General features: G+C 36.2%; 2 protein-coding genes across 2 annotated transcripts in view; both read right to left on the bottom strand.

Annotated features, from left to right (window-relative positions):
- Positions 1 to 20592, bottom strand: part of TRIO (trio Rho guanine nucleotide exchange factor) — a 5246815-nt gene that overhangs the window by 3223882 nt on the left and 2002341 nt on the right. The window lies entirely within an intron of this gene.
- Positions 7597 to 19804, bottom strand: LOC147722889 (uncharacterized). The gene is made up of 2 exons (XM_086965301.1): positions 19700 to 19804; positions 7597 to 15629 (listed from the first exon to the last, which is right to left on the bottom strand). The coding sequence occupies exon 2, from the start codon at positions 15588 to 15590 to the stop codon at positions 9132 to 9134; it is 6459 nt and encodes a 2152-aa protein (XP_086821427.1). The 5' UTR covers positions 15591 to 15629; positions 19700 to 19804; the 3' UTR covers positions 7597 to 9131.

Below are 20592 nucleotides of genomic sequence, written 5' to 3'. Positions count from 1 at the left end.
CGTCCAGCCCCGAAACGCGTCGGACTCAGTCAAACAATTTTAAAAGAAAGGTGTTGAAGGATACATCGCGGCAAAGAAAACCGGATGGTGGAGTTTCGCGGTGAGCCCTTCCAAATGCTCCAGCGCTTTGCTCTTTCCTTTATTCAACGGCTTGCTCAGTCGTGTGAAGGCGCTCCGCTTCTACACGCCACAAACTGACCCTTCAGAACTGCGTGGGAGAAGACCTTGGTAGGATTACCCTCTCCTGCCTGCAGCACGGAACTCCGTGAGAAACAGCAGCCCCAAACCCTTCCTTTACCTTACTCAAAGGCAGAATTCAAAGACTTTACTGTCAAGAAACATGCAACTTACTCAAAGGCAATACTTCAGACTCACCTTCAATGCACTACAGTAACCAGTAACCCTGGCGAAACTGAACTATGTAAACCACGCCCACTTAGGGCGGTCTGCTTCAATTAAATACGGTTGAAACACGAAGGCGAGTCAAAGCGTGTTTCATTGATTCAAGTCCATGAGGATGGGGCGTCCAGCCCCGAAACGCGTCGGACTCAGTCAAAAATGTTAAAAGAAAGGTGTTGAAGGCTACATCGGGGCAAAGAAAACCAGATGGTGGAGTTTCGCGGTGAGCCCTTCCAAATGCTCCAGCGCTTTGCTCTTACCTTTATTCAACGGCTTGCTCAGTCGTGTGAAGGCGCTCCGCTTCTACACGCCACAAACTGACCCTTCAGAACTGCGTGGGAGAAGACCTTGGTAGGATTACCCTCTCCTGCCTGCAGCACGGAACTCCGTGAGAAACAGCAGCCCCAAACCCTTCCTTTACCTTACTCAAAGGCGGAATTCAAAGACTTTACTGTCAAGAAACATGCAACTTACTCAAAGGCAATACTTCAGACTCACCTTCAATGCACTACAGTAACCAGTAACCCTGGCGAAACTGAACTATGTAAACCACGCCCACTTAGGGCGGTCTGCTTCAATTAAATACGGTTGAAACACGAAGGCGAGTCAAAGCGTGTTTCATTGATTCAAGTCCATGAGGATGGGGCGTCCAGCCCCGAAACGCGTCGGACTCAGTCAAACAATTTTAAAAGAAAGGTGTTGAAGGCTACATCGGGGCAAAGAAAACCGGATGGTGGAGTTTCGCGGTGAGCCCTTCCAAATGCTCCAGCGCTTTGCTCTTTTATATATATATATATATTCACTGAAAAAACCATAGGTTATAGACCATATATAGTTAGGAATTAGCATTTACAAAACCTTGAAAATTCACTGAAAAAAACATAGGTTATAGACCATATATAGTTAGGAATTCGCATTTACAAAACCTTATTTTACTCACACAAAACCATTGAAATTCCATATATAGTTAGTTGCACTAACTATATATCGCGCACCCGCAATCCACTGCTGATGATGTCACATATTACATCATTCATGACATGGTCAGTGACATCACTGATGACATCACTGATGACATCTCAAATGACATCACTGATGACATCTCAAATGACATCACTGATGACATCACTGATGACATCTCATTTGACATTACTGATCACATCACTGATGATATCATTCATGTGATAATACGATGAACCTCTTCAGACTCTAATATAACCTTAGATACAATCAGTGTAAACAGACACTCACAGACTGTCACTCATCCATGGAGTTACTCACACACCTAGTCAGTCATGCAAAGAATCAATCACACCTCCATTTCCTCAACTATACAGTTATACAAACTTTACTTATTCAAACATATGCCAACACATATTTACTCTCTTATACAATCCCTGATACAAGTTCACAATGATCCATACAGCCACTCACACATTCACTGGCTCTTATGCACAGTTATTTATATATGTCAACTCTCACATGTACTGTGTTTTACATATGTACTTACTTTGACATGTAGCACTGAGATATCCATTCACTCACCAATACACTCATGCACACAGTCAACCGCCCATACAGCTGTTTCCACATGCACTTTTGAAACCATACATCTAGTGAATCAACTGCTCACACATCTATGCACAGAGTCATACACCTCCCAGCCACCCACACACACACTCAGTCTCCCATACAAATACTTGGGCAACCAATCAATAACCCATATAGTTACTCATATAGCTACTTATCAACACATGCAACAGTTTACAGAACAACAGACATAATGATGCACAAATTAAGACAGTTTAGTCACTAACCCATGCACTCAGTGAGACACATTTAATCACTCACTCATACAGTCAGTCATGCACCTACTAAATCCTTCATCCAGACACTTATACATCCACTCATTCTTCAATATGTAAGACATATTTTAAGTTTACAGAAACATACAGTCACTGGATGTTGTCATCAGTGATGTCATCAGTGATGTCATTTGAGATGTCATCAGTGATGTCATCAGTGATGTCACTGACCATGTCATGAATGATGTAATATGTGACATCATCAGCAGTGGATTGCGGGTGCGCGATATATAGTTAGTGCAACTAACTATATATGGAATTTCAATGGTTTTGTGTGAGTAAAATAAGGTTTTGTAAATGCGAATTCCTAACTATATATGGTCTATAACCTACGTTTTTTTCAGTGAATTTTCAAGGTTTTGTAAATGCTAATTCCTAACTATATATGGTCTATAACCTATGGTTTTTTCAGTGAATTTTCAAGGTTTTGTAAATGCTAATTCCTAACTATATATGGTCTATAGCCTATGGTTTTTTCAGTGAATATATATATATACATACATATATAAACATATATCATCTGTATATCTATATAAATACAAACATAAATGCATGCATACATATACTTATATGCATACAGATGCATGTTATTTACATGAAAGTTGAAAAAACACTAATAAAAGCAAAGCTAAAAAGCCACCTCATTACAAACAGAATGGCTTTAACTTAAACGAGGGCGAGATCTATTGCATTTTCAATGCTTGTTTACTTTGGTTCCATCAAGAAGGCATTCAGATGTGTCACACATTTGCCATAAATTCTGAATGTTAGCACTCTAGTTGCACATTAGATCACTGTAGTAAAGCTACTGCTCACCAGGGACGTCTGCTGCTGGTATTCAAAGTGCATGTTTCAGTCTGCATGTCAGAATTTTTTTAATGAAATAGAAGAGGATTTGAGAAGTCACTCAAAATGATCCCTAATTTTTCTTTCTGAAGCACTAATCATACTTTCTATGGCAAAATTAACCCCCTCATGTTGTTCCTTTTTAAATTGAGTGTTTTCAGACTTACCACTACATTCCAATCAAGATGGCTTCTGGTGTGCCATACTTTTGTCATAAGTAAGACTGTTAGCGCTCTAGTTGTTCTTTAGAACACTCTGGGACATTCTGTCATTGGGCTATACTTGGGGTACATCTGGGTGATATTTGGGCTACATTTAGGCTCTTTTGTCTCTGGTGGCCATCTTGGGAGACTGTATGTCAGAATTTTTTAATGAAATTGAAGAGGGTTTGAGAAGTCACTCAAAATGTGCCCTAATTGTTCTTTCTGCAGCACTAATCATAATTCATATGGCAAAATATACCCCCTCATTTTGTTCCTTTTTAAATTAAATGTTTTAAGAGTTACCACTTTATTCCAATCAAGATGGCTTCAGGTGTGCCATACCTTTGTAATAAGTAGGACTGTTAGCACTCTAGTTGTTCTTTAGAACACTCTGGGACATTCTGTCATTGGGATATACTTGGGCTACATCTGGGTGATAGTTGGGCTACATTTGGGCTCTTTTGTCTCTGGTGGCCATTTTGGGAGACTGCATGTCAGAATTGTTTAATGAAATAGAAGAGGATTTGAAAAGTCACTCAAAATGTGCCCTAATTTTTCTTTCTGCAGCACTAATAATACCTTCTATTGCATAATATACCCCCTCATTTTGTTCCTTTTTAAATTAAATGTTTTAAGAGTTACCACTTTATTCCCATCACGATGGCTCCAGGTGTGCTATACCTTTGTAATAAGTAGGACTGTTAGCGCTCTAGTTGTTCTTTAGAACACTCTGGGACATTCTGTCATTGGGCTATACTTGGGCTACATCTGGTTGATATTTGGGCTACATTTGGGCTCTTTTGTCTCTGGTGGCCATTTTGGGAGACTGCATGTCAGAATGTTTTAATGAAATAGAAAAGGATTTGAGAAGTCACTCAAAATGTGCCCTAATTTTTCATTCTGCAGCACTAATCATACTTTCTATGGCAAAATATACCCCCTCATGTTGTTTCTTTTTAAATTAAATGTTTTAAGAGTTACCACTTTATTCCAATCAAGATGGCTTCAGGTGTGCCATACCTTTGTAATAAGTAGGACTGTTAGCGCTCTAGTTGTTCTTTAGAACACTCTGGGACATTCTGTCATTGGGCTATACTTGGGCTACATCTGGGTGATATTTGGGCTACATTTGGGCTCTTTTGTCTCTGGTGGCCATTTTGGGAGACTGCATGTCAGAATGTTTTAATGAAATAGAAAAGGATTTGAGAAGTCACTCAAAATGTGCCCTAATTTTTCATTCTGCAGCACTAATCATACTTTCTATGGCAAAATATACCCCCTCATGTTGTTTCTTTTTAAATTAAATGTTTTAAGAGTTACCACTTTATTTCAATCAAGATGGCTTCAGGTGTGCCATACCTTTGTAATAAGTAGGACTGTTAGCGCTCTAGTTGTTCTTTAGAACACTCTAGGAGGCTGCAGTAGAACACAAAGGAATCAACTGACAGTCTCTGTCCTTGTTGGATGTACATGTTTTACTGAGAATGTCAGACTTCATTTTCACATGACTGAGAAAGATAATGTGAATGTACAGAAAATATGCTTTCAGTTTAGCTTATAGATCCCCTTCCAAACCACTGTGGGAAAATCATGAGATATTAGTTTTCTTTCAAACAATATTCATGATATCATAGCAGAAGGTTTTTTCACATGGTAAAATCACCTTAGAACCCACCACAATTCCTAAAACGAGTATGGTACCATCAACAAATGATTTATAATGTAACTAAAGTCCTAAAACCCTCTATTAACTACAATGCTTTTTAATGAGGTGCTATCATGTATATTGGTCCCAAGATGGCTGCCAACACTTCTTGGATGAAGTGCTGACAGCCAATCAGATCAGATGTGTGGTTAGGCTCCGCCCAGATATATATCTTTTTTTAAACCTAAATTACTCAAAATCCACTGGAGCACATATATTGAGACCTAGCAAAGGCACATCGGGCTAACAGTCCCTACAATTTTGCCAAGTTTCGTGCAAATCCATTCAGCCGTTCGAGCTAAAAGTGAGGCCAACCGCCCTATGGAAATTAACATGGGAAAAACGTGTTTTGGGACCCCCCTTTTTTCTCGGCCCCCCCTTGATGAAACCCCCCCAAATTGTCAGGGGCTGCTCAGAAACAAAATGTTCCATTTTCCTGAAAATATCAGCCAATTCCGTCCACAAACGCCAAAGTTATTAGACATAGAATTTTCAAAAATCCCATAGAGAAAAAATCCTAACTATATATACCTACTGGCGACCGCCAGTAGGTAATATATATATATATATTCACTGAAAAAACCATAGGTTTCACACCAGTTATAGTTAGCTGGAAATTTTACTGATATAAAACCATTGAAATTCCCACGTTATAGTTAGTCGGACTCACTATAACTTGCGCGTGCAATGCACTGCTGATGACATCACATATTACATCACTCATGACATGGTCAGTGACATCACTCATGACATCACTGATGACACCATCCAGTGAATATGTGCCTTTCTGAAAAAGTAAATATTAGTGAGTAATGTTTAAATATTTAAATATATATATTAGTGTTTTACTTTGTGTATAAGTGGCTACATGTGTTGGTAAGTAGCTACATGCGTATGTATATGGGTTATTAGATGTTTCTCTTAGTATCAGTATGAGTGTCTATATGGTTTGGTGGGGGTATTACTTAGCACATAGATGCATGAGTGACTGACTCTCTGTTTCTATGTTTTGAAGACAGCATATGTACAGGACTGTATGGGTGGATGAGTGTCTATATGTGTTTGTTAGTGAGTGAATGACTGTCTCACTAGTGTCTTTATCAGTAACTACATATGTTTTAATCTAGTATATATGAATATTGATGTATATAAGTGAGTATATGTGAGAGTAAGAGATTGTAAGAGTTCCTGTTTAAATAAGTATGTGTTTCTATAAGTGATTGTTTAAGAGAATAAATATGTGTAATTTTAAATAGAAGTAAGGTGGAAGTGTGTGTATAACTCTATATTCAAATAAATGGATGTCCAATAGTTTATCTGCACGTGTGAATATGTGTGTGAGTAACTTTTGGATGAATGTCGGTGTGTAACAGGATGTATAGGTGTATCACTTCATATGATGAGTGAGTATATGTATGAGTGACTATATAAAACTATTGGTGAATGAGTGGATGTGTATATAGATAGTGGAATTACTGAATTGCTTGTTGTAACTGATATAGGTATCTCCATTTTTTTAAAAATTTCAGTTTCTATTTTTGAATATGTGTCTCAAGGGTTACATTATAGTGAAAGGAGGTCTGTCACTATGTCACAAGGATGGTGTCATGAGTGATGTCACTGACCATGTCATGAGTGATGTAATATGTGATGTCATCAGCAGTGCATTGCACGCGCAAGTTATAGTGAGTCCGACTAACTATAACGTGGGAATTTCAATGGTTTTATATCAGTAAAATTTCCAGCTAACTATAACTGGTGTGAAACCTATGGTTTTTTCAGTGAATTTAATAGGTTTTTTAAATGCTAATTCCTAACTATAACTGGTGTGAAACCTATGGTTTTTTCAGTGAATTTCATAGGTTTTTTAAATGCTAATTCCTAACTATAACTGGTGTGAAACCTTTGGTTTTTTCAGTGAATTTCATAGGTTTTTTTAATGCTAATTCCTAACTTTTTATATAGACTCATACCTATGTGTTTTTTAGTGAATTGCTAAAGTATGTTTTTGTAAAAATGAACACTATAATGTATATTGAGATAATATTTTTAATTTAAAATATTTTTTTTTATATTTCGCTTTCGGTGCGCGCACCGGTGCGCGTACCGTCAGCGCACTAACAAAAAAAAAGAAAAAAAAATGAAGGAGGGACTGTGTAATAGATAGTAAGACAGATAAAAAGTGTAAAAGGAAGTAACTGAGAAAAGAAAAATGAATAAGGGAGCAAAAGAAAGAAGAAATAGGAAGAAGACTAAAGCAGAGGTTAAGGGAGATTGTAAATGGATGTTGAAAGTAAAAAGAAGGACAGTTAAGTATGGGAATGTCAGGTAGTGACGGAATCAGAGGAAAAGAATAGCAGTGATTGAGGGAAAGTAAATATCAGTGAATATAAGTAAAAAGGGGTGAAAGAGGGTACATGTAAGTGAATAAGGGTAACACATGGGGAGTAATAGAGACAAACAAGAGAGAGAGTAAAAGAAGGACTGTCACAAAGGGACTAAGTGAACCAGTAAAAAAGGTAAGTGAAGGAGTGTGCATAGGCAGAAGTACTGAAAGAAATTGAATGTGGTCGGAAGTAAACATGGAACAAAAGAATAAGTGAGGGAAGCAAAGTAAGGAAATAGGGGTGCGGTAGGGTGACAGAAAAATAGTGAAAATAAAACAAAAGGTGATAACAAAAAAGATTTTGTAAACACACTTACCATATAATCAATGCAAACTTGTATCTATGAAAGATAAAAGAAAAAACACGTTATAATTTCTTAAAAATATATAATAAAATAGAAACAACAGTTCATGAGGTTTAAAAATCTACAAAAGTTTACTAAGAAATGATGCAATAGTGAAGGATACAAAAACAGAAAGAAAGTAATGTAGAAAGAGAAAAAAAAAGGAAAAAGAAATAGAAAGAGAACAAATTCCTAAAGGTAAATAAGATACTAAAAGAATGTAAGATATCAAATCAAAATCAGTAAAGATAAGAAAATAAAAGAAAAATGAGTGAAAAGGAGAGAAGTCTGATTGAGAAACTATAAATAAAAAAGAGGAATAGAAGATGATTGAGAGTGAGTGAAGTAAAGTAACAGAGTGAAGGGATGAAAGGAATGAAGTTAGTATAGAACGATGGATAAAACAGGAGTGAGAGAGTAAGTACACAGAAAGACAAAAGGAAGAACTAAGTGAACTACAGTACAATGGATGCGAAAGAAAAAAAAAGGAGAAAAAGAAAGAGAGGGTTAGGAAACTAAAGCAGTGGTACTGTGAGAATATGAAAAAGATAAAAAGTGGTGGAAGGAACAGAGGAAATGCAGACAGTTCCTATTAGATTAAGAAGTTGTGAATGAAGTGCACTAAAGAAACAGCGATGAAAAAAGAGTGTAAATTAGTAAAGAGAGGTAAATAAGGGTGAAAAAGAAAATGAGTATAAGACAATGTGAACACAATATAAATTACACAATGCAAACTACACAATAACTTCTACAATATGTTACATTATTTATTTTTGCTGTTCTCAGAATATATTGAATTTCACTTAAATTAGTGAGATCAAAGTCTTCATCATATAACAGCGGGAAAAAAAAAACACAATCTAAAAGATTGTGTTTAAAAAAACCCATTCAAACATACATCTCATATAAGTACACTAATCTTTGATTCACTTACTTTTCCGTGAGACCAAATTGCAGATAGTGAAGGTCCTTTTGGTGGAAAAAAGTCTGCTGTGCTCTATAACTTCCATTTCATCGACTTCCTATGAAAAAAGATCTAACAACATCATATGTTACACTTTCCTCACGGCCAATTTGTGTCAGATATATCAGTATTTTTTACTTTGAGATCCACTTAAAGTATCTACATGAGATTGCAGATAGTGAAGGTCCTTTTGGTGAAAAAAAGTCTGCTGTGCTCTATAACTTCGATTTCATCAACTTCTAACAACATCATATCTTACATTTTCCTCACGGCCAATTTGTGTCAGATATATCAGTATTTTTTACTTTGAGATCCACTTAAAGTATCTACATGAGATAAATAATTTCAAATATTAGATTAACTAACTAACTAACTAACTTTTATTAACTATTCCCGTCTTCAAAGGCCAATTCCCTTTACTAAAACTTTGGTTTTAAAAACACTAGATAAGAATTTGTAGAGTCATAAGGCAAACGTTGTTTATAAGTTAAATGAGAATCATTGCAGTAACTCCATCCATTTTCAGATTTTAAGTAGCATGTATAATGTCCTGAGGTGGTCGAAGATCCATCATGATAAATAATAGCTTCAGTTGTAAAGGTCCTTCCAGAAATTGATAACTGAGAAGCCACAAAATTTTTGATAGAAGTTGTCAATTTAGTTCCATCAGGTCTACATCGTTGGAAAACTAAAATAATATACTGCCCATACCTTTGTATAAATAATGTGGACAGCATTGTACAGTTACATTGGGTACACACCATATTATGATCTGCTGCTTTAACTAGATTTTTAAAAGACACTGATTTACAGTCTGGTAAAGTCAAATATATAAATCTTTCAGTGTCTATTGTAGTAGTACTTGATAAACTACAATTGTGGCAGTCATGCTGCCATTGATAAGAAAGACTGAAAAGATTATCTACATCTACACCTTCATCTTCCAAAACACCAAACATATACATTAAAAATTCCTGACAATCCTGCTGAATGTTCTGTGAAAATTTATCTTGACCAGAACACAAATCTAAAATATTTCGAATTTCTGTTACACTTTCTATTTGTGCTGTAACACTGCTACATTTCTGAAACACAGAATTCAATAAACCACACAATCTTTGATCCCGATTTTCAACAATCTGTTCTTGTAAACTTTTAAGAAAAAAAACAACATTAACCACTACATTAGCATAGCAGTTGACACCAGAACTGTTTTCAAACTGAAATCCAACAACATTTTCTCCACAATTCTTTTTCTTCCTGTTTTCAATTACAGTTTTCTCTACTTTTTGTCTTTTTGCAACTACCTCACTACAATTATCCTCATTTCTTCTTTTTCGGCCTACCACACGTTTTTCAAACAGAGGATATTGAGGCAAATGTGGAGCATACTCTCTTCTTAACCTATTGTATTCTTTAACACAATCTAGATCGGCAGAAATCTTTGTCTCATCACACGCAATCAAGTACAATCCTGATAAAGTTCTGACTCGAGATAATGCCACATATGCCATACCCTCTTTAAACACAGATCTTCCAATGTTCACCAATGCACTATCTACACTTAAACCTTGAGATTTATGAATTGTCACCGCATACGCCAAACAAACAGGAAACTGTTTTCGGCGAACATATAAGTCTTTTACAAGTAAAAATCTAGCAGAACAACGACTTATTTGTTGTACTTGTTCAATGCCATCAAATTTTATTTTTAAAAATTCAATTCCATCTCTATTTCTGTAATTCACAAAATCAACAACATAACCCATTGCTCCATTTACCAGACCGCTTTCAACATTTAAATTCCTTCTCAAAATGATACGACAATTTAAACACACATTCAGAGTCTTTTCAAAACCAGCTGTTTTTGAAATACTTTTCTCCAATGAATGCAATTTAGTTTTCAAATTTTCTGACAAAACAATTGTTGCACCCATATGCTCTATTTTATCTATTGCTTCCAGTTTCACAATCTCTTCATTTTCTAAGTCTAACATTTTTTGATTGAAGATGGAACATTCTTGCAGAGTTGGCATCAAACATATCCCAGATTTCTTCTCAGTCATTTTTTTAAAAATATTCTCTGGAAGAATGTTTTCATTTGCATACAAATTTGAAATTAATCGACTATGCAAAGCTTTTTTCCCTTTCTCAGTCATTTTTCCAATTCTTACATCTTGTAGAATATTTTTATAATCTTCATCCTTGGCCTGTCGCATATTTTGAAGCAGTTCAGCATATTTAAAATTTAGCCATATATTAACATTTCCAATGCTTCCAAGGGACTTCCTGGTATCTTCATGCGTGAGCATTTTAAACACTGGTTGTCCTTTTACTGGAGTCAACTGCAATAGATCTCCAAAAACAATAATGTGTTTTCCTCCAAATAACACATCATAGTCTGTTTTAAGAATTTCTTGCATTCTCAAATGCACAAAAGCAAGCATTAGATTTGAGACCATGCTTACTTCATCTATGATAAGAAGTTTCATTTTCTTCAAGACTCTTGAAACTTCAGAACACGCATCTCCAGATAGCTTGTTGTAATGCAATTTATTATCATGTTCAACTGGCAGCATCAATAAACGATGTAGAGTAATCCCTTTAATGTTATGTGCTGCCAGACCAGTTGGAGCAGTTACAACACAAGACAGTGGTGAATCAGTCCTTTTCTGCAGATAACTTGCAACGGCTTTAATTAGAAAACTTTTTCCTGTCCCCGCTTCTCCACTTACATACAGTCGGACAGGGTCAAATAATATACATGAGCACTCTTTTTTCTCATGTCTGAATCCATGTTCAATCTGCTCTGTGACTTCATCATATATCTTTTTCTGCTCAATGTTTAGTTGCGTTACCAAATCTTCTAAGTTAACTCCATCCTCTTGAGCTTGTTCCATAGCTCTTTCCACCTCATCCATGGCAGTGGCAGCTTCATTTTGGATAATTGGTCCTCCTAGTGGATCCTGGCTCAATGAAGTAGAACTCTGACTATCTTGAGAACTGTTTCTAGCTATCTCTTCAGCAATTGTGGTTTCTTGCTCCATTTCTTCATTCAACATTTGCAGATAATTTAGAAAAATAGGACATTCTATGGTATCCTTAGTTGCATTAAAAGAGTCTTCATAACAGAGAAAATCTCCAAGTAGTTCCTCTTCTGTACGCCATGGCTTAAAGAGTTGCAAAAGAGCTAAATAGTAAAATTCTCTTTTGTCTGGAACTTCACAACTCAATTTTCGATGATTAATCAAATGGCCTTTTTTCTGCTTCACTAGACATCCTTCATAGCCAATGAGTGCATATTTTCCATTATTGATATCTTCTGTGATGTTCCTCTTATAACTGTAGTTTTGAAGAACTTCATACAAACATGTGTTCTCAAGGTGAGTACTTCTATTTGGATAGTATGTATCCAACATATTTGTCTTCAAAATATCTGTACTGTTTGGTTCTTTTTCCGCCAAATATTCAATTTCTTGTACAGATTTCAAAACTCGGTTTCGTGTTGCAGCAAGACCAAGACTCACCCAAATGATTGTTCTTGATTTGGCATAGAGACTTGCTGATGATAACCGATCAGAACATTCATATGCTCCAATTTCTCGATGCGACAACATCTTCAGACTGAAACTGTATAATTTCTTGCTTAGACTCTTTTCATGTGAAATGTCCTCCCACATTTCCTTCAGTTCTGTCTTTTCTTTTTTGGTGATGTAAGATGTCACATATCGAGCCACAGCAATAGAGTTGTCAGCAACGAACTGAATATCCATGTTAGCATTCCACATGGACAAAATCACTGGGTTGTAATCGTTGATGTACTTAGATTCTTCATTTCTTTTCAAATTATATGTGTTTTTGGGAGATTTTCTCGTCACAGTATGTCGTAGAGATGACATCAAATTATTTACTCTTCCTTTAGAAATCACTGGTCGAGGAAATGCAAAACGACATTTCGTGTAGTACTTTTCCTTGTTTTTAAATTTTCGACGACAGTACTTTCCACAACGATGAGATTGAAAACGTAAAACTTGTTGCCTTAAATTGTTTTCTTCAGTAGATTTTGGAACAGCACATGTTGAATACTCTTCAATGAAACTCATCACTGTTTCATCTGAATCTGATCCAAATTTGGGTGCATCTTTAATCCACAACAACATATGTATATGAGGAGCACCTCTCGCTTGATATTCCTTCCTCCAAAAGAAATCCAAAACCTCTCCAAGGGGAGGATTTTTTTTGTTGGTAATAAAAGACATCATAGCTTCAAATCTATGATTAAAATATCTGCAAACATTCACTGGATCTAAAGAACACAGTTCTCCTGGTGTTTTCAATTCTATATTTGGTATGTTTTCATTTGCCTCTCGTAGAAATTGAAGTAAATCGTCCCAGGCATACTCAGCACAGCTAAGAGTGAGGAACCATGTAGGAGTTCCTAAGTTTCTTAGCATACATTTCAATTCTCCATGACGACGAAACCAATACTCGTTGGTTCCACGTTGACATGCCATGAGATTGATTAGCTGAGATTCCAAAATACTGTCTTGCAGATTAACTTTCTCCATAAAGTCCCTTGCACATACATTTTGCAAATGAGGTCCACTTTTTAATATATGATTAACTGCATAAGAAAGCCCAGACAAATCACTTTCAAACAGTAGATGAAATAAATATGGAATGCATTGACGAAACCTTGGATCTTCTGCATATAATCTTAGAGTCCGGTATTCAGCTGCAGGAATTTGAACTGGTCGATCATCATATCGTCCACCACAACCTGTTGGAAATAATTGTGGAAAACAACGAGCTTCCAAACTTTCTTCCCATACACTAATGGGACTTCCTTTTGCTGCCTTCATTTGAAACAAGTCAATTGCATTTCCCATTACTTCTTTGGAATGCAAAGGATGAACAGTATAATGTTCATATATTTCTTCAGTTCTAGACACATCAACTTTTTCAATTTGACCAACTGAAGAATCACTATCTTCTTCTGTAGCTGTTTCCTCTACTCCAACACTTACATGTTTGTAGTACTCATTGTTTTTAACTAAATACAACGTTGCCTTCTTGACTTTTTTAACATCCACTAAATCTTGCCAAATTTTCTTACTCTTTGTTGGAACCCCATTAACTAGAATAACTAAAGGATCTTCTTCTACTCTTTCTACACCAATTGTATTAATATTTTTCTTTACATCTAGAGGCAAATAAACAACTCTTCCCTTTAATCCTCTCAGTAAATCTGATGGAGGCAATTTCCCTGTCTTAGGCTCCATGCGAACAATAGCCTGAAAAGGATGGACACATTGAATCAAAATAGATTCATAAGTATTTAGATCCATCAATTCAGAAGGAATATCTATCAACTGAAGATTATTATAAACTGCTCTTGCAGGCATTCTATTTTCATTTAATTTTTTCAAACAATAAGTGCAAATACGCTGATCCAAACTCAAATCAAAAGAATTCTCCACCAACAAATAACTTACAAAATCCTCCCATTCACTATTATTTTCCAATTCACTTTTTGCATATAAATCAACTAACCTAGTCTGAATTTTATAATGAGTCCGTCGACAACACACACAAGTTACATTAGGCCTCTCACTTGATTTCACCTTAAACTTGATAATTTCCTCATCAAACTTTTCAATACTTGAAATTTGTCCATTATCTTCTGCATTACCATCCATTACTATATCTATTTCTACACTGTCCTCTTTGTTCCCAAAATAACAAAACTCAATTTCTTCACAAATAGTCTTCACATCCACTTCAGATCCATGCAAAAGAGCACTATTTAACTGTTTAAGCTTAAGTGCAGGACTTTTTGCATAATACAACTTCCTCACTAATTTCCTTACGTTATTATGATGCACTGCTAACATCCTAAAATGATGAAAAACACTCCGACAAACTTTTCTAGAAAGACATGCTAGTGAATGCCCTTGCAAACCTGTGCTTTCTCTCACTCTGCAAGGATCTAACTCTTGCAGGATCTTCATTTTTTGTTTGAGACTTTTTTTACTATATGTACGTAAGAAATTTCGAAGCAAATCAATTGATTCCTGTCGCACACTACAAATACTACTGCATTTCCATGTGTACACTGGACCCTTAGTACGTCTCCCTAAAACTTCATCAGCTAAGACCTCTTCTGCATCTCTAGATACAAGTTTCTCTTTTTCCATCACACAACTATCTTTCACCTCATATGCACGACCACTGGTGTCAACTGCATGCACCAAATCATTTTCCTGAAAGTAACTCTCCTCATTAAAAAAAGGCTCAGAACTTGAACTATGCATCCATTCACCAGAAAATACTTCACAAAAATTACTCCGATTAATAATTCTTTTCCATCTACTGTTCGATTTGAAAACATCCATTGCCTTATTAAGTATCCTAATTCTATTGATTATTAAAATAAATAATTTTTTCTTAACTTCAAAAGCCTGATCAACAATCTTTTCTACACTTTTCTTTTTCTTGTAAAAAGCAGCTTTTAGTTTACTTTTCTTTTCATTTTTTAGCAAATTTAAAACTACCCTATTGCGAAACATTCGCCTACGAATGTCCCTAAAAACATTTACCCTTCTATTGCTAACCATTCTCTTCTCTCCTGGTCCAATGGAAACATTTTTTGTGGGCTTCTCTTTCCTTTTTAGATTTGTTGACTTTTTCTGTATATTCACATTAGCAATTTCATTTTTTTTCCTACGACATATGTTGCGAAGAAAAGACTTAATTGGCTTACCAGAAGCTTTTCTGGTGTTTTTTGAAGTAGTTGTTGAAGAGGATTCCATAAACTCTGTTGTTGATGTTCTCCTTTTCCGTATGGTATTTTTGATATTTCTTTGCCTTGAAGGCATTTTTGCTTCCTTTTCAGAAGTTGATTTGAATCTGTTGTTCTGTTAAAAAAACACATGAAAGACCACTATTAGCAAACAACAAAGTAATGTTAAAAAGCAAACAATATAAACAATAAATTGCAACATATTTAAGTTTATACAATAGCAACACATGGCTTTATTTTTAAAGGCCTTGCGCCACCAGTGCGTCACTTATTACCCATGTTTAAAGTCAAGCATCAGCTGCACATGGCATTCATAAATAAGGGCCAAATGCAAATACCAATCAATTGCACCCAAAAATCGATTTTTCAATAACATGTAAGAAACACTGCGCAAAACCTAAGTACAACCACTCAATATCATCAAACAAAGTCAGGGTCTGATTTATAAAGGCCTTGCGCCACCAGTGCGTCACTTATTACCCATGTTTAAAGTTTTGCATCGGCTGCACATGGCAATCATAAATAAGGGCCAAATACATATACCAATCAATTGCACCCAAAAATCGATTTTTGAATAACATGTAAGAAACACTGTGCAGAACCTATGTACAACCAATCAATATCATCAAACAAAGTCAGGGCCTTATTTATGAAAGCCTTGCGCCACCAGTGTGTCACTTATTACCCATGTTTAAAGTCATGCATCAGTTGCACATGGCAATCATAAATAAGGGCCAAATACATATACCAATCAATTGCACCCAAAAATCGATTTTTCAATAACATGTAAGAAACACGGCGCAGAACCTATGTACAACCAATCAATATCATCAAACAAAGTCAGGGCCTTATTTATGAAAGCCTTGCGCCACCAGTGCGTCACTTATTACCCATGTTTAAAGTCATGCATCAGCTGCACATGGCAATCATAAATAAGGGCCAAATACATATACCAATCAATTGCACCCAAAAATCGATTTTTCAATAACATGTAAGAAACACGGCGCAGAACCTAAGTACAACCACTCAATATCATCAAACAAAGTCAGGGCCTTATTTATGAAAGCCTTGCGCCACCAGTGGGTCACTTATTACCCATGTTTAAAATCATGCATCAGTTGCACATGGCAATCATAAATAAGGGCCAAATACATATACCAATCAATTGCACCCAAAAATCGATTTTTCAATAACATGTAAGAAACACGGCGCTGAACCTAAGTACAACCACTCAATATCATCAAACAAAGTCAGGGCCTTATTTATGAAAGCCTTGCGCCACCAGTGCGTCACTTATTACCCATGTTTAAAGTCATGCATCAGTTGCACATGGCAATCATAAATTAGGGCAAAATACATATACCAATCAATTGCACCCAAAAATCGATTTTTCAATAACATGTAAGAAACACGGCGCAGAACCTAAGTACAACCAATCAATATCATCAAACAAAGTCAGGGCCTTATTTATGAAAGCCTTGCGCCACCAGTGCGTCACTTATTACCCATGTTTAAAATCATGCATCAGTTTCACATGGCAATCATAAATAAGGGCCAAATACATATACCAATCAATTGCACCCAAAAATCGATTTTTGAATAACATGTAAGGAACACTGCACAGAACCTAAGTACAACCACTCAATATCATCAAACAAAGTCAGGCCTTATTTATGAAAGCCTTGCGCCACCAGTGCGTCACTTATTACCCATGTTTAAAGTCATGCATCAGCTGCACATGGCAATCATAAATAAGGGCCAAATACATATACCAATCAATTGCACCCAAAAATCGATTTTTGAATAACATGTAAGAAACACTGTGCAGAACCTATGTACAACCAATCAATATCATCAAACAAAGTCAGAGCCTTATTTATGAAAGCCTTGCGCCACCAGTGCGTCACTTATTACCCATGTTTAAAGTCATGCATCAGCTGCACATGGCAATCATAAATAAGGGCCAAATACATATACCAATCAATTGCACCCAAAAATCGATTTTTGAATAACATGTAAGGAACACTGCACAGAACCTAAGTACAACCACTCAATATCATCAAACAAAGTCAGGCCTTATTTATGAAAGCCTTGCGCCACCAGTGCGTCACTTATTACCCATGTTTAAAGTCATGCATCAGTTGCACATGGCAATCATAAATAAGGGCCAAATACATATACCAATCAATTGCACCCAAAAATCGATTTTTGAATAACATGTAAGGAACACTGCACAGAACCTAAGTACAACCACTCAATATCATCAAACAAAGTCAGGCCTTATTTATGAAAGCCTTGCGCCACCAGTGCGTCACGTATTACCCATGTTTAAAGTCATGCATCAGCTGCACATGGCAATCATAAATTAGGGCAAAATACATATACCAATCAATTGCACCCAAAAATCGATTTTTGAATAACATGTAAGGAACACTGCACAGAACCTAAGTACAACCACTCAATATCATCAAACAAAGTCAGGCCTTATTTATGAAAGCCTTGCGCCACCAGTGCGTCACTTATTACCCATGTTTAAAGTCATGCATCAGTTGCACATGGCAATCATAAATAAGGGCCAAATACATATACCAATCAATTGCACCCAAAAATCGATTTTTGAATAACATGTAAGAAACACTGCGCAAAACCTAAGTACAACCACTCAATATCATCAAACAAAGTCAGGGCCTTATTTATGAAAGCCTTGCGCCACCAGTGCGTCACTTATTACCCATGTTTAAAATCATGCATCAGTTTCACATGGCAATCATAAATAAGGGCCAAATACATATACCAATCAATTGCACCCAAAAATCGATTTTTGAATAACATGTAAGGAACACTGCACAGAACCTAAGTACAACCACTCAATATCATCAAACAAAGTCAGGCCTTATTTATGAAAGCCTTGCGCCACCAGTGCGTCACTTATTACCCATGTTTAAAGTCATGCATCAGTTGCACATGGCAATCATAAATAAGGGCCAAATACATATACCAATCAATTGCACCCAAAAATCGATTTTTGAATAACATGTAAGGAACACTGCACAGAACCTATGTACAACCAATCAATATCATCAAACAAAGTCAGAGCCTTATTTATGAAAGCCTTGCGCCACCAGTGCGTCACTTATTACCCATGTTTAAAGTCATGCATCAGCTGCACATGGCAATCATAAATAAGGGCCAAATACATATACCAATCAATTGCACCCAAAAATCGATTTTTGAATAACATGTAAGGAACACTGCACAGAACCTAAGTACAACCACTCAATATCATCAAACAAAGTCAGGCCTTATTTATGAAAGCCTTGCGCCACCAGTGCGTCACTTATTACCCATGTTTAAAGTCATGCATCAGTTGCACATGGCAATCATAAATTAGGGCAAAATACATATACTAATCAATTGCACCCAAAAATCGATTTTTCAATAACATGTAAGAAACACGGCGCAGAACCTAAGTACAACCAATCAATATCATCAAACAAAGTCAGGGCCTTATTTATGAAAGCCTTGCGCCACCAGTGCGTCACTTATTACCCATGTTTAAAATCATGCATCAGTTTCACATGGCAATCATAAATAAGGGCCAAATACATATACCAATCAATTGCACCCAAAAATCGATTTTTGAATAACATGTAAGGAACACTGCACAGAACCTAAGTACAACCACTCAATATCATCAAACAAAGTCAGGGCCTTATTTATGAAAGCCTTGCGCCACCAGTGCGTCACTTATTACCCATGTTTAAAGTCATGCATCAGCTGCACATGGCATTCATAAATAAGGGCCAAATACATATACCAATCAATTGCACCCAAAAATCGATTTTTCAATAACATGTAAGAAACACTGCACAGAACCTAACTACAACCACTCAATATCATCAAACAAAGTCAGGGCCTCATTTATAAAAGCCTGGCGCCACCAGTGCATCACTTATTACCCATGTTTAAAGTCATGCATCAACTGCACATGGCAATCATAAAAAAGGCCAAATAAAAATACCATTCATTTGCACCCAAAATCGATTTTTAAATAACATGTAAAAAACACTGCGCAGGACTTATATACTAACATACAATTTCACTTCTAAAACATAACTATCTGCTTCCAAATATTCTCCATAGAGAAAATAAATCTCTATCTAAATTAAATGAATCATTACTTACCTTTAGAAATGCTTTTGGAGATTGAAAACAGTGTCAGACACACACACCAATTTTTCTTTAGCAGAGGAGAAGGTGTGCTCTCAATACACTGAAACCAAGACTGGCATAGAAAATCTCTATCTTTGTACACATATGCCTTAATTCAACCAATGAAAACTCTTCCCTCACTATTTTCAAACCAACACCCATCCCCCTCTCAAACCTTTCTATCTGTTACCATAGCAACTCCCTCCTAACTGAACTCTAAGGTTCAAAAGTTTATCTTACAATGTTGCAAATTAACTCAGCAAGGATGTTTGACCTGTCAATACAGCAGCCTATACAGGGTATTTTTGCTTTTGGTGACTTTTTTTAAACCATTCAAATTGCTTCTTTCACACAACATAACCATACACCCTAACTTTCAGTTTTCAACTATCTGAATCCACCAATCATTGCTAGTGATTCAAGAGCACAGAAACTCCACAATTATTTTTTTGTGAACTCCTACTGTTCCAACTGCCATTTCATTCCCACACTTCATCTGACTGGACCAGAACCTTCTCACATCATGTACTCTGTTTGGGTTATTGGACATAGCTACATCCACTGGGCTCAAAGGTATGCAGCTAGCAGAAATTTTCATAACCTTGATTTATCAAATGTGGAAATCAAGTGGATTGGCCACAGAGGATTAAAATGTCACCAATTGATACCATTGGTGAAAACCTTTTTGCATCTGCCAGAACCTGACCTTATAATTGTGCACTGTGGTGGAAACGATCTAGGCACATTAACTGGGGTAGGTCTGGAAATGCTATTAAAGGACACCTTTCATCAATTGATGATACTTTTTCCCCACACTGCCTTGGTATATTCCAATATATGCCAAAGACAGAAATGGAACTGGTCCA

Source organism: Lissotriton vulgaris, chromosome 4_1, assembly GCF_964263255.1.
Source record: "Lissotriton vulgaris chromosome 4_1, aLisVul1.2, whole genome shotgun sequence".
Classification (NCBI taxonomy): Eukaryota; Metazoa; Chordata; class Amphibia; order Caudata; family Salamandridae; genus Lissotriton; species Lissotriton vulgaris.
This window is presented reverse-complemented; position numbering and strand designations above follow the sequence as displayed.

Coding starts and splice junctions, on each gene's coding strand:
- LOC147722889 (XM_086965301.1), bottom strand. CDS start 15,590: ATGCCTTCAAGGCAAAGAAATATCAAAAATACCATACGGAAAAGGAGA.